Here is a 15044-nt window from a genome sequence, read left to right as displayed (position 1 = left end):
GGGCACAAACGGTGATCTGAGTGCAAATTGCGCCCAAAATTGCACTCATTTTGAGAAGTGTTTTTTTTTTTCTCCAAATTTCCACTCAAACTCCCTTGCATATTACCGGATGAAAAATCTGCCATGAACCAGCGTAATCGGGTAGTGTTTTAGAATGTAACTTTAAAAAAAAAAAACATTTTTTGCTTTAAAAAAATATTCCGTGGTATATTTAAGAGTGGTAACACGGTGAATTTGATTAACACAGCTGAAAGTTTTTCCACAAAATCAGTGTCGAAACCAGCAACTGAGTAAACCATTTTTAAATAACCGAAATAACTGAAAACTATCCAGAACCATTTATTAGTTATATAGGTGTGCAGTAGTTAGTTTCTTAGTAAATGAAAAAAATTACATTCAGAAGCTTTAAAAACGTGCCGAAGCGTCTTTGCGCCATAAAAGCTTCATTTTAAGAGCCTGCTCAAAGGCTCGCAAACGGGCCTAATTATCGGAAACTCGCCATGGTGTGATTATTGTAATCTGGGGGCGTGGCCAATATTGTGCGCCGTTCCCACTTGTAGAGCAATGTTTTTTAAACTAGCACGAAAAATTGTGGCAACTCGATTTGCACTTCCAGAATTCCTCGATCCTTTGTGCTGGCTGGGCCGACTTTGGGCGGATTGCACTGGGAAAATCCAGCAACCAAGCAAACCCCCAGGCCCATTTTCTCTCCATCTACCCTATAAAAACCCCCTCTTAACAGGTCACCCCCTCACTCAGTCTCTTTTCTAGAGGAAAGAGCACCAACCGGTTCCCCCTTTCCTGATCATTATAACACCTCAATTCTGGTATCACTCTAGTAAATCTTTCTGTGCACCTCCACCAGTGTCTCATCCATGCCTTTGTATCCTCCAGACTTGACATTCCAACCCACTCCTGGCTGGCTCCCCACATTCTACCCTCCGTAGACTAGAGGCGAACCAAAACTCGAGTCTAACTGTCCGAGTCCTAACTCGCACCAAGTCCCGCTCACCCATCACCCCTGTGCTCGCTGACCTACATTGGCTCCCGGTTAATCAACACCTCGATTTCAAAATTCTCATCCTTGTATTCAGATCCCTCCATGGCCTCGTCCCTCCCTATCTCTGTAATCTCCTCCGCAACCCCCCGCCCAGCCCCCGAGATGTCTGCGCTCGTCTAATTTTGCCCTCTTGAGTATCCCTGATTATAATCGGTCAACCATTGGTGGTCGTGCCTTCTATTGCCTAAGTCCCAAGCTCAGGAATTCCCTGCCTAAACCTCTCCTCCTCTGTATCTCGCTTTCCTCCTTCAAGAAGCTCCTTAAAACCTACCTATTTGACCAAGCTTTGGGTCACCTGCGCTAATTTCTCCTTATGCGATCTGGCGTCAATTATTTTTTATCTTGTAGCTCTCCTGTGAAGCACCTTGAGATGTTTCATGAATTTAAAGGTGCTATATAAATACAAGTTGTTGTAAATTTTTTTTGCACCTCCTCCAGTGCCTCGAATTCCTTTTTTACTGTTCACAGTACAGATTGAACCTCCCTGATCCAGAACTCCCTTATCAGGAACCACCCCTCATCCAGAACCATTCCCGGCCACTGGGTGGGACATGAACAAATTGAACTCCTTCCTCGTTGCCGACTCCCGCAATCGCTGGCCTGACCCCGCGTTCCACGCCCCTACCCCCCCCCCCCCCCACCCCATGATCTCTCTGCCGCACTCCCAGCCCCAAGCCAGCCAGCCCCATATCCCCCTGCTCAGTACCTGTACCCTCCAATTTGATGTGACCACCCCTCGTCCGGAAAAATCCCTAATCCAGAACAGGCCAGGTCCCGAGGGTTCTGGATAAGGGAGGTTCAACCTGTACTCCAAGTGTTGTCTAACCAAGGTTTTATATAAGTTTAACAAAACTTCTCTGCTGTCCAATTCTGTTCCTCTAGAAATGAACACCACTGCTTTGTTTACATTTTTTTATAGTCTTGCTAACCTGTATGGCCACTTTTAATTTGTGCCCCTAGGTCTCCTTGCTCCTCCACCCCCAAAAAACACCACCTTACGATGATCTATATTAAAATTAATATGCTATTTACACGCCCATTCTGCAAGTTTATTTGCGCTCCATCACCACGACCACATATTTCTACCTCTACAACATCGCCCCTCTCCACCTCTGCCTCAGCCCATACCTTTTGTTACATCTAGTCTCAAACTATTCAAATGCTTTCCTGCCTAGCCTCCCATCTATCACCCTCAGTAAACTTAAGTACATCCAAAACGCTGCTGACCTAACTTGCGCCAAGTCCCGTTCTACCATCACTCCTCTGTTCGCTGACCTACATCGGCTCCCAGTCCAGCAACGTCTCAAATTTAAAATCCTCCTCATTTTTTTTTCAAATTCTTCCATGGCCTCACCCCCTCCGTTTCTCTCCAATCTCCTCCAGCCCTGCACCCCTCCAAGAACACTCTTCCTCCACCTCTGACCTTTTGCACATCCTTCGCTCCACCATTGGTGGCCGTGCCTTCAGCTGTCAAGGCCTTAAACTCTGGAATTTCCTCCCAGATCCCCTCCACCTCACTCTCCTCCCTTAAAACAATGCTTGAAACCTGCTTCTTTGTCCAAGCGTTTGGTCATCTGTCCCAACAGTCACCTGTCCGACTATCTCCTTATGTAGCTCGGTGTCAAATATTTGTCTGATCGCTCCTGTGAAGTGCGCGGGACGTTTTATAACGTTAACGGCTACGTGAAGGGAATAATTTTAGAGCCATTGGGGCGGAAAGGTAGGGCAGAGTGGGACTATTGGATCGCTCTTTCAAAAGAGCCGGCACAGGCATGATGGGCTGAATGGCTGCCTCCTGATCTGTATGATTCTATGACTGCAAGGAACCATTCTTCCATTTGGACAGTTAGCATCTTCAGAAGACCATCGATAGCAAATAAAAAAACCTTTGCCTCCATTTGTGGACCATCTTGTTCCGACTGTGCTGGCCCCCAGATGTGTATCTTTGAAGATGATTGCAACCTTGTTAACATTAAAGAAGAAAAGAAAACAAACTTTGGCAGAAGCTTTGGACATTGTGAGAGTGCATCTTGAAGTAATTGCTTGTGAAAAGGTGCTGTACAAATGTTGGTGAGGAGGGCCAAGTATATTACAACAAAGATGTTTGTTCAGTCGAACTGAGCACTCCATATTTTTTAAATGGTGTGTGTTATGTAGGTCAGACAAAAGGAGATACAGCAACATAAAATAAATTGGGTCCCTAACTAACTGGGAAAACTCGTGGCCCAGTGCCAGAGTTAATTGGTAACAGGTTCCAGGTATCTGATGCTGTGCCAGCTTGGCTGGTGCAAGATGGGGATTTGGTAAAATATCTGAACTTTAACCCCTTCGCGCACTCCATGTGTCTGCAGTTTGGCAAGAAGAATTTTCTGTGCCTGTTCAGCCAGCCTCTATTTTCTGGCCTCCAGAGCAATAGCTGACGAGCTGAGCGAAGACCTGTGCTGCACTTCACTTGGTCACGTGCTGCCTTATGCTGTGACTGGTCCCGTGCTGAGACTTGGGCGTTATGGAATCTCAGAAATTTACTGCACGGAAGGAGGCCATTTCGGCCCACCGTGCCCGTGGCGGCCGACAAAGAGCTATCCAGCCTAATCCCACTTTCCAGCTCTCGATCCGTAGCCTTGTAGGTTATGACACTTCAAGTGCACATCCAAGTACTTTTTAAAATGTGATGAGGGTTTCTGCCTCGACCACCTTTTCAGGCAGCGAGTTCCAGACCCCCACCACCCTCTGGGTGAAGAAATTTCCCCTTGTATCTCCTCTAAACCTCCCCCCAATTACTTTAAATCTATGCCCCCTGGTTGTTGACCCCTCTGCCAAGGGAAACCGGTTCTTCCTATCCACTCTATCCAGGCTCCTCCATAATTTTATACACCCTGTGGGTCGCACACTCTCCTCCGAGTCAAGTGTGTGAGCTCGTGCCCCACTCCAGATGTTTGAGCACAGCAGCTCGGCTGACACTCCAGTGCAGTACAGAGGGAGTGCCAAACTGTCAGAGGTGCTGTCCTTCAGTTGAGACATCAAACTGAGTCTTCCGTTTGATCCCATGGCACTATTCTGAAGAAGAGCAGGGGGGATTCTGGCCAACATTTATCCCTCAACCAACATCAGCTCCTTTATTTTGTTGCTGTTTGTGGGAGCTTGCTGTGCACAAACTGGCTGCTGCATTTCCTAGATTTCAACAGAGACTGCACTTAAAGTACTTGACTTGCCCTAAAATGCTTTGGGATTTCCTGAGATCGTGAAAGGCGATATATAAATGCAAGTCCATTTTTCTTTTTAGTAGAGTTTACCCCATTATCTTATAGTCCATTGCAGTACTGAGGGAGTGCCTTTGAATAAAAATGACTGGATAGGCAACCTTGAGATCATGAGTTCAAATCCCACCATGGGAAATTAGAAAATTGAGTTCAATAAATCCGTTTGGGGGGCAGAAGCACCAGAAAATAACCATAAAAGCTGCGGGATTGCCCTAAAATCCTGACTTGCCCACGAATGTCCTCCTTTCAGAAAGTTGTGGGTTTATGTCCCACTCCAGGGAGTTGAGCACAAAAATCTAGGCTGACGCTCCCAGTGCGGTGCTGAGACTGCCTGTTGGATGAGACGTTAAACCGAGGCCCTGTCTGCTCTCAGGTGGTGGTAAAAGATCCCCTGGCACTATTTCGAAGAGCAGCAGGGGAGTTATTCCCGGTGTCCCGGCCAATATTTATCCTTCAAGCAACATAACAAAAAAAACAGACTATCTGGTCATTATCACATTGCTGTGTGTGGGAGCTTGCTTGTGCGCAAATTGGCTGCCGCGTTTCCCACATTACAACAGTGACTGCACTCCAAAAGTACTTCATTGGCTGTAAAGCGCTTTAAGATGGTCGGTGGTCGTGAAAGGCGCTACATAGATCTAAGTCTTTCAAGGAGGGGAACCTGCACCTGTTTTCTGCTTTGGCCTAGGTGTGACTCCAATGCCACACTACATAGTTGACAGTTAATGCCCTCCAAGCAACTAGGAATGGTCAATAAATACTTTGCCTTGCCAGTTTTGCCTGCATTATAGAACCATACAGCACAGAAAGAAACATTGTACCTGTGCTGGCTCTTTTGAAAGAACCATTCAATTACTCCCACAGAGCTCTTTCTCCGTAGCCCTGCACATTTTTCCTTTTAAAGTCTATATATCATTCTCATTTGAAAGTTACTATTGAATCTGCTTCCACCACTCTTTCTTTAAAGCAGTGCATTCCAGATCATAACACTTGCTGGATTAAAATTAATTCTTCTGTCGCCTCTGGCAGCTAACATCAAAGGGAATTCAAAAGTCTTCTATTGGTATATAAATAATAAACAGGTAGTAAGGGGAGGGGTGATTAGGGACCAAGGGCCCAACTTTGCCCAACCCCTTTTTTCGGCGCACTTGCCTTAAGTGCGGCGACTTTGCGCGCTGGAAAGGGCGCCGGACAAAAGGGGCCCCATCCTGGCCGCTCTTCCGAGTCCCGGCGTGGCGTGCATGCTGAAGTGGGGGGCGGAGCAACAGGCCAGTGCCAAAAATAGCACCTGCGCGCATGCGCAGTGAAGTCTGCGCGCATGCTCCTGCCCTCCCAGCGTGTCCTGCGGGCTGTGAGCAGGACCCGATGCTCGCAGCCCCTATCCCCGGCCGAAGGGACGCCCTGATCTCGCCGCACCCTATCCCCGGCCAAGTGGCCTCCTGCACCGGTCGGCTGACTCGCTGAGTTCCCAGGCTTCGGTTTTATTATTTATTGGTTGTGCTTGAGAGTTTTATTGGGAGGGGGAAGGAGGAGGAGAGTGTTGGGGCGGTAGAGAGAGAGAGAGAGAGAGAGTATTGGGGGTGGGGGGGAGGAGGAGGAGAGTTTTGGGGGGAGGAGGGAAAGAGAGTGTTTTGTATATCAGCTTCTCTCTCTCTCTCTCTGGCTACCTCCCGCCCCTTCCCCGTGACATCATGGCCAGCAGCTCGCATTTCTCCGGTAGGATTTACTTCATTTTTTTAGTATTTTAATTGTTTGAGCTTTTCCTTGCAATGTTTGGTGCTTGGTTGTTGAGGTCCTCTCCAGTTCCCTTCCCTCCCCTATCCCTACCCTAATGTCTGCCGAATGTGCGCTCTTTTTCCTCACTGCCCGCAAGGTTTTTCAGAGCTGGCCACATACGCTGACTTAAGTCGATTTGGAGTAAGTTTTTGCTGGCCAAAACTGGCATAAGTGTCTGGGAACGGCCCCTTTTGGGGGAAAAAAAAAAACTGACCTAAAAAGAAAATCGTACCTAACTAACTTACTCTGGAGCAAATCTTTGGGGAAAATGGCATTTTTTAAACTTACCCCAGAAAAAACAACTCACTCCAAAAAAAATTGATGCAAGTCATGGCCAAAGTTGGGCCCCGTAAAGGAGAGCTACACATGGAGGCAGAGGGCATGGCTGAGGTACTAAAGGAGAACTTTGCATCTGTCTTCACCAAGGAAGATGATGCTGCCGAAGCCATGGTGGATATACTGAATGAGATTAAAAATTGATAAGCAGGTACTAGAAAGGCTGGCAGTATTCATCATCATCATAGGCAGTCCCTCGGAATCGAGGAAGACTTGCTCCCACTCCCAAAGTGAGTTCTTTGGTGGCTGAACAGTCCGATACGAGAGTCACAGGCCCTGTTACAGGTGGGACAGACATTCGTTGAGGGAAGGGGTGGGTGGGGCTGGTTTGCCGCGCGCTCCTTCCGCTGCCTGCGCTTGACCTTTTCACGCTCTTTGAACTGTTTTGATGAAAATGACCAGGAGATTGAAGAACTAATAGATCACAAGCATTTCTGAGCCTCCAGCAACAACCCAACTCGAGAGCTGCAAAACAACGTTACAGATGGCAGTATTTAAAGTGGTTAAGTCACCAGGACTGGACAGGATACATCGTAGGATGCTGCAGGAGGTTAAGGAGGAAATTGGGCAGGTACTGACCATAATCTTCAATCCTCCTTGGAAACGGGGCTGGTGCTGGAGAATTGCAAATGTTACACCATTGTTCAAGAAAAGGGTGCAAGGAATAACGCAGCAACGACAGGCCAGTCAGTTTAACCTCGGTAATGGTGACACTTTTCGAAATGATAATCAGGGACAAAGTTCATAAGTCGCTTGGACAAGTCTGGATTAATTAAGGAAAGCCAACATGGATTTGTTAAAGGCAAATCGTGTTTAACTAACTTGATCGAGTTGGTTGATGAGGGCAATGTAGTTGACGTGGTGTACATGGATTTCCAAAAGGTGTTTGATAAAGATCCACATAATAGGCTTGCCAGCAAAGTTGAAGCCTGTGGAACAAAAGGTGCTGTGGCAATATGGCTACGAAATTGGCTAAGTGACAGGAAACAGAGTAGTGGTGAACGGTCATTTTTCAGACTGGAGGAAGGTGTATATTGGTGTTCCCCAGGGGTCGGGACTAGGACCACTGCTTTTCTTGATATATATTAATGACTTGGATATGGGAGTACAGGGCACAATTTCAAAATTTGCAGATGACGTAAAAATTGGAAGTATAGTGAACAGTGAGGAGGGGAGTGATAGACTTCAGGAAGACATAGACAGGCTGGTGGAATGGGCGGACGTGTGGCAGGTGCTATTTAGCACAGAAAAGTGCAAAGTGATACATTTTGATAGGAAGAATGAAAAGAGACAATATAAACTAAATGGTACAATCCTAAAGGGGATGCATGAACAGAAAGGGTCTTGGGGGTATAGGTGCACAAATTGTTGAAGGTGGCAGGGCAGGTTGAGAAAGTGGCTTTAAAAAAAGCATACAGGATACAGGACTACATAAATAGAGGCATAGAGTATAAAAATAAGGAAGTTATGATGAATGTTTATAAAGCACTGGTTCAGCCTCAACTGGGCACTTTAGGAAGGATGTGAAGGCCTTGGAGAGAGTGTAGAAAAGATTTACGAGAATGATTCCAGGGATGAGGGACTTCAGTTATGTGGATAGACTGGAGAAGCTGGTGGTGGTCTCCTTCGAGCAGAGACGATTTGATTGGGATATTCAAAATCATCAGAGTTCTGGACAGGGTAGAGAGAAACTGTTCCCATTGGTGGAAGGGTCGAGGACCAAAGGAGACAGAGTTAAGGTGATTGGCAAAAGAACCAAAGGCGACATGAGGAAAAACTTTTTTATGTAGCGAGTGTCACCGAGGCATATGAAAGCATGGGCCTTATGCTTAACATCTGTAAGACAAAGGTCCTCCACCATCCTGTCCCCGCTGCACAGCACTGCCCCCCAGCCATCAAGATTCATGGTGCGGCCCTCGACATTTCCCATACCTCGAGAATCTCTTGTCAACAAAGGCAGACATTGATGCGGAGATTCAAGACTGCCTCCAGTGCACCAGTGCAGCCTTTGGCCGCTTGAGGAAAAGAGTGTTTGAAGACCAGGTCCTCAAATCTACCACAAAGCTCATGGTCTACAGGGCTGCAGTAATACCCGCCCTCCTGTATGGATCAGCGGCATGGACCATGTACAGAAGACACCTCAAGTCACTGGAGATACATGTCTCCAAGATCCTGCAAATCCCCTGGGAGGACAGACGCACCAACATCAGTGTCCTCGACCAGGCTAACATCCCCAGCATTGAAGCACTGACCACACTCAATCAGCTTCGCTGGGCAGGCCATATAGTTCGCATGCCAGACACGAGACTCCCTAAGCAATTGCTCTATGCGGTGCTCCTTCACAGCAAACGAGCCAAAGGTGGGCAGCGGACACGTTACAAGGGCACCCTTAAAGCCTTCCTGGTAAAGTGCGACATCCCCACTGACACCTGGGAGACCCTGACTGAAGACCACCCGAGGTGAAGAAAGTGCATCCAGGAGAGCGTTGAGCTCTTCGAATCTCAACGCCGAGAGCATGAACAGGTCAAGCGCAGGCAGTGGAAGGAGCGCGTGGCAAACCTGTCCCACCCACCCCTTCCCTCAACGACTATCTGTCTCACCTGTGACAGGGTCTGTGGCTCTCGTATTGGACTGTTCAGCCACCAAAGAACTCACTTCAGGAGTGGAAGCGAGTCTTCCTCTATTCCGAGGGACTGCCTATGATGATGATGATGATTGATGAGGTTAGGATCTGGAATTCACTGCCTGACAAGGAGGCTGACTCCATCGTGGCTTTCAAAAGGGATTTGGATAAGTACCTGAAAGAAGTTTGCAGAGAGCCGGCACGGGCCGAATGGCCTCCTTCTGTGCTGTTACCAATCACCGTATATCTGTGTCCGTTGGTTACCGACCCTCCTGCCATTGGAAGCAGTTGCTCCTTCTCCTTCAAGGAGAATACCCCCAGCTTCTCCAGTCTCTCCACAAAACTGAACTTCCTCATCCCTGCTATCATTCTCGCAAATCTCTTCTACACCCTCTCCAAGGCCAAAAATGCAAACTGAACATGCATTCACTCAATCCCTGCCGTTATGGTGGTATCACATCAATGGCAGACATTGCTCCCTTCCGCGACTAAAATACGACTTCTCTTCATTTAAAAGCCTTTAATTTCGGGGTCACGAGAATTACCGCACGCAAACAGGCCATCCCAGCATTTATGCTCCACTGATGTTTCCTCCCATCTTTCTTCATCTAACTCTCCGTATAGCCTTCTATTTTCTACTCCCTCATATGCTCATCCAGCCTCCCCTTAAATGCATCAACAGCGCGGCATTGGCCCAGAATCAAACCCGGGTCACCCGCATGGTAGTCCAGAATTCTACCCCTGAGCCTCTACCATCAATGCATGTACTGTAGAAGGTTCACCAGATTGATACCTGGGCTGAGAGGGCTACCCTATGAGGAGAGATCGAGTAGATTGGGCCTATACGCTCTAGAGTTTAGAAGAATGAGAGGTGATCACATTGAAATGTATAACATTCTTAGAGGGCTTGAGGTGGGTAGATGCTGGGAGGATGCTTCCCTCGGCTGAAGAGTTTGGAACTAGGGTTTATAATCTCAGGATAAGGGGTTGGCCATTTAGGACTGAGATCCGGAGAAAGTTCTTAAATCAGAGGGTTGTGAATCTTTGGAATTCTCTACCCCAGAGGGCTCTGGATGCTGAATCATTGAGTATATTCAAGACGGAGGTCTGTAGATTTTTGGACTCTTGGGGAATTAAGGGATGTGGGGATTGGGTGTGAAAGTGGAGTTGAGGTCGAAGATCAGCCATGATCATATTAAATGGTGGAGCAGACTCGAGGGGCCATATGGCCTGCTCCTGCTCCTATTTCTTATGGATGTTGGTGTGTTCACCTACGCCAGGGAGTGGGATGGACACCAGTTTGAGGGTTGGTGTCAGAGCTGGAGATTGTTGCTGAGGAAAGAGATGTGGCTGTGAAAGTGAGTTTTGGTATGATACCTGTTCAAACACGAGAAGGGAAACGGATGGCAATGAGGGTTAACACGGTAAGGGACAAACAGAAATCCCATCGGAGAGATGAGCAGAACTTGTTCTGGGTGGGACATTCCTGGAAGAGCAAAGTGGGCGGAGGAATTTCCTGCTGGGTAGTCACAATGCTCTAATTAAGTTCCCTTTTCTGCCCGAGCAGGCTCACGACTTCCTACGCATGGGTAAGGGAATGATGGAGGACTTGCGGCGCAGGTTGCCCTTGTATTTGTCCGATTATACTGATGGTGAGTAAATGTTGTTGTTATGATTGACCTACTTGCGTATCGACCGTGGCATTACTGCTGCTGAGTCAGAGAACACACTGAAATTCGACAGGAAAAGAGTATGACACCAACTTGGTGTGTGTACTGTACACTGTACTGGTAATACATCACCAGCTGTTTGGTCCTTAATGGTGAATTAGAAGTTCTGTAAGAACAAGTAATAGTGACCACTAGGCATAAGAACATAAATAAGAGCAGGAGTAGGCCATACTGCACCTCGAACCTGCTCCGCCATTCAGTAGGTTCATGCCTGATCTTCAACCTCTGCTCCACATTCCCGCCCTATCCTCATATCCCTTGATTCCCTCACTATTTACTAGGGACACAGTATTGGGGCTGGCCTTGAGACCAGGGAGCACTGGGAGGAAAGCCCAGTCTGGTAATACTGACATGGGATGAGTAAGTATTTTGATGTCTTCACAAGATCCAGCAAATCCCCTGGGAGGATAGATGCACTAACGTTGGTGTTCTCCATCAGGCCAGCATTGAAGCACTGACCACACACTCGACCAATGTGGGCGGGCCACATTGTCCGCCTGCCCAACACACGACTCCCAAAGCAAGCGCCTCTACTCAGAACTCCTACACAGCAGGCAATCTCCAGGTGGGCAGAGGAAACGTTTCAAGGACCCCCTCAAAGCCTCCTTGATACAGTGCAACATCCCCACCGGCACCTGAGAGTCCCTGGCCAAAGACCGCCCGAAGTGGAGGAAGAGCATCTGGGAGGGCGCTGAGCACCTAGAGTCTCGTCGCCGAGAGCATGCAGAAAACAAGCGCCCATCCACCCTTTCCTTCAACGAATGTCTGTCCCACCTGTGACAGAGACTGTAATTCCTGTATTGGACTGTTCAGTCACCTGAGAGCTCACTTTTCGAGTGAAAGCAAGTTTTGCTTGATTTCAAGGGACTGCCCATGATGATGACATATTTTGAGGGTTGGTCCCATGATCTGGGAGGGCTTGAGAGGGAGATTCTAAATACTGGGGCAGGTACTAATGGAATCTGAGATTAATGGTAGAGAGTTCCTGGAATCTGGAGACATTGCTGAGCGGAGGTTTCAGGGTTGGAGATCGGGAAGCACTGGGAATTTAGTCTTGGGAGCTGTTGGCGCTGAAGGTATGTATGGGGAAAGCCTGTGTCAGGGGTAAATTGGGTCCAATAGGACTGAGGGGCAGGGGTTTTGGGACCATGAAAAGGTAGGACAAAGTCTAGCAGTACTGGGGTTGTTGTGACCTGGCAGTAATGGGAGGTGCAACGTCCAACAACCTTTACTCGAAGGAGTATAGAACCAAAACTGCCATTGGCCCTTGTCCCATGCCCACCAAACTTGACCCCGCCCCCACTGACATCCGCAGCCACATTCCCCTCTCCCCACATTCCCCATTGCCAGACCATTTCTGTCTTTATCCTCCTGCCGTTAAAAGATTTAACTTCTTAAAAAATAAATGGTTGGAAAATTATGGGGGGTAGGTGATTTCCTGAAATGCATTTCTGGAATGTCCCAAGTGGGCCGAAGCAGAACAATTCGAACATTATTCTTTAGTGTGCTGATTTTATACATCGATAAACAAACAGAAATTACCTCATGCAATTTCCATAAACCTCAAAGAAAAAAGGTTCAGAAGGGAAAATTTTTTTTCATTGAATTTACAGGATTTTTTGTCCGCATGTTGTCCATGGAGGTTATTTGGCTTTAAGCGCAATTGTTAATCATTGATAAACATAAATTTACTTGCCTGAAATAGGAGCTTCAACACCTTAAGCCCTGGGATAATATATTAGCATGGATAGAGGATTGGCTAACGAACAGAAAACAGTCGGGATAAATGGGTAATTTTCTGCTCCTCAACTATTTACAATCTATATTAATGACTTGGATGAAGGGACCGAGGGACCGAGTGTAACGTTGCAAAGTTTGCTGATGATACAAAGATGGGTGGGAAAGTAAATTGTGAGGAGGACACAATCTGCAAAGGGATATGCTATATATGAATACTTGTATTTACTCTGTACAGCCACCTGAGGGATAATCCCCTGGAGTCCCAAGGATCCCATAATCCCTTGGGAGCACAGGTATTTAAGGAGGCTTCACAGATTGGAGAGGCACTCTGGAGACTTGCAATAAAAGACTACGGTCACACTTTACTTTGAGCTCAGTGTTCAGTCTGACTCTTTCTCCATACACAACAGGATGTAGACAGGCTAAGTGAGTGGGCAAAAATCTGGCAGATGGAGTATAATGTGGGAAAATGTGATACTTTGGCAGAAAAAATAAAAAAGCAAATTATTTAAATGGCGAAAAATGGCATTGTGCTGCAGTAGAGCGGGACCTGGGGTTCCTTGTGCATGAAACACAAAACGTTAGTATGCAGGTACAGCAAGTAATCAGGAAGGCAAATGGAATGTTGGCCTTTATTACAAGGGGGATAGAGTATAAAAGCAGAGAAGTCCTGCTACAACTGTACAGGGTATTGGTGAGGCCACACCTGGAGTACTGTGTACAGTTTTCGTCTCTGTATTTAAGGAAGGATATACTGGCATTGGAGGCTGTTCAGAGAAGGTTCACTCGGTTGATTCCAGAGATGAGGGGGTTGATTTATGAAGGTAGGTTGGGCCTATACACATTGGAGTTCAGAAGAATGAGAGGTGTTCTTATCGAAACATACAAGATTATGAGGGGGCGAGACAAGGTGGATGCAGAGAGGATATTTCCACTGATGGGGGAGACCAGAACTAGTCTCAGAATTTTAAAACTGAGATGAGGAGGAATTTCTTTTCTGAGGGTTGTAAATCTGTGGAATTCTCTGCCCCAGAGAGCTGTGGAGGCTGGGTCATTGAATATTTTTAAGGTAGAGATAGACAGATTTTTGAGTGTTAAGGGAGTGAAGGGTTATAGGGAGCAGGGAGAGAAATGGAGCTGAGTCCATGATCAGATCGGCCATGAATTTATTGAATGGCGGAGCCGGCTCGAGGGGCCGAGTAGTCTACTGCTGCTCCTATTTCATGTTATGTTATGTTTCCTTCCAATTGTTTTGAGGGGCAGAGTAGAATCTATCAATTCATAAGGCTCCTTTCTACCCTTTTAAAACAAAAAGAAAGACTTGCATTTATTTCGCGATTTTCCCTACCTCGTCCCAAAGCACTTTACAGTCAATGAGGTTCTTTTGGCGTGTAGTCACTGTTGTAATATAGGAAACGTGGCAGTCAATTTGCACACAGCAAGCTCCCACAAACAGCAATGTGATAATGACCAGATAATCTGTTTTTGTTCTGTTGATTGAGGGATAAATATTGGCCCCAGGACACCGGGGATAACTCTCCTGCTCTTCTTAGAAATAGTGCCATGGGAATTTTTACGTCCACTTGAGAGAGCAGATGGGGCTTCGGTTTAATGCCTCATCTGAAAGACGGCACCGCCGACAGTGCAGCGCTCCCTCAGTACTGCACTGGGGTGTCAATCTAGATTTTTGTGCTCGGATCTCTGGAATGGGGCTTGAACCCACAGCCTTTTGAGTCCGAGGCGAGAGTGCTTCCCCACTGAGCCATGGTTGACACTCCGCTTTCGCTCCTGTTGAAGCACAGCTTGCATTCTGGGAAATTCTGCAATACTGGGCGTGCTCTGAATGCACTGACCGTGATTGAAACTGTTGGGTTGAAAACATCTAGTTGAAGCCCAGGTTTTTGAGAGGCATTGAAACCTTGAGATAAAAAATTTTTTTTTTTTTTTTACAAAGATGCAAAAGACAACTCGATGGGAAAATTTACTAGTGTCATTCTGAAATATTGGCACGGGGGTGGCATGGTCGGTGTAATTTTCGCCCTCCGCTTGGGAGTTAATCTGGAGGAACAGTTTGCCTGCCCTTCTGCTTGTGGGTCGTTGTCATCGAAATAATGGAATGTAAATAGCGCTGGTTCAACAACAGGTGGGCAACCAGCTCTGCCAGGTTCCTGCCAACTCTGGGGATCAAAATGAACCCCCCCCCCCCGCCCCCCACCAATGTAATTATTAATGACACCACAAGTCACCATCAGAATGGAGATAATGGACGTTAAGAATTTTGGCTATGAGGACAGATTGGATAGGCTGGATCTGTTTTCTTTGGAACAGAGGAGGCTGAGGGGAGACCTTATTGAGGTGTATAAAATTGAGGGGTTGAGATGGAGTGGATAGGAAGGACCTATTTCCCGGAGCAGAGAAATAACCAGGGGCATAGATTTAAAGTAATTGGTGGAAGGATTAGAGGGATGTTGAGAACTTTTTTTAACCAGCGGGTGGTGGGGGTCTGGAACTCACTGCCT

The 15044-nt window shown here is 47.0% G+C and overlaps 1 protein-coding gene across 1 annotated transcript in view; it reads left to right on the top strand.

Annotated features, from left to right (window-relative positions):
- slc4a11 (solute carrier family 4 member 11) overlaps nt 1-15044 on the top strand; it is a 215314-nt gene that overhangs the window by 136087 nt on the left and 64183 nt on the right. The window contains exon 9 of the mRNA XM_070861178.1: nt 10623-10707. Within this exon, the coding sequence (XP_070717279.1) occupies nt 10623-10707 (85 nt within the window). The remainder of the gene's footprint in view (nt 1-10622; nt 10708-15044) is intronic.

Source organism: Pristiophorus japonicus, chromosome 2, assembly GCF_044704955.1.
Source record: "Pristiophorus japonicus isolate sPriJap1 chromosome 2, sPriJap1.hap1, whole genome shotgun sequence".
In the NCBI taxonomy this organism is placed as follows: Eukaryota; Metazoa; Chordata; class Chondrichthyes; family Pristiophoridae; genus Pristiophorus; species Pristiophorus japonicus.
The sequence above is the reverse complement of the archived record's forward strand: the minus strand, read 5'-3'. Positions and strand labels throughout refer to the sequence as shown.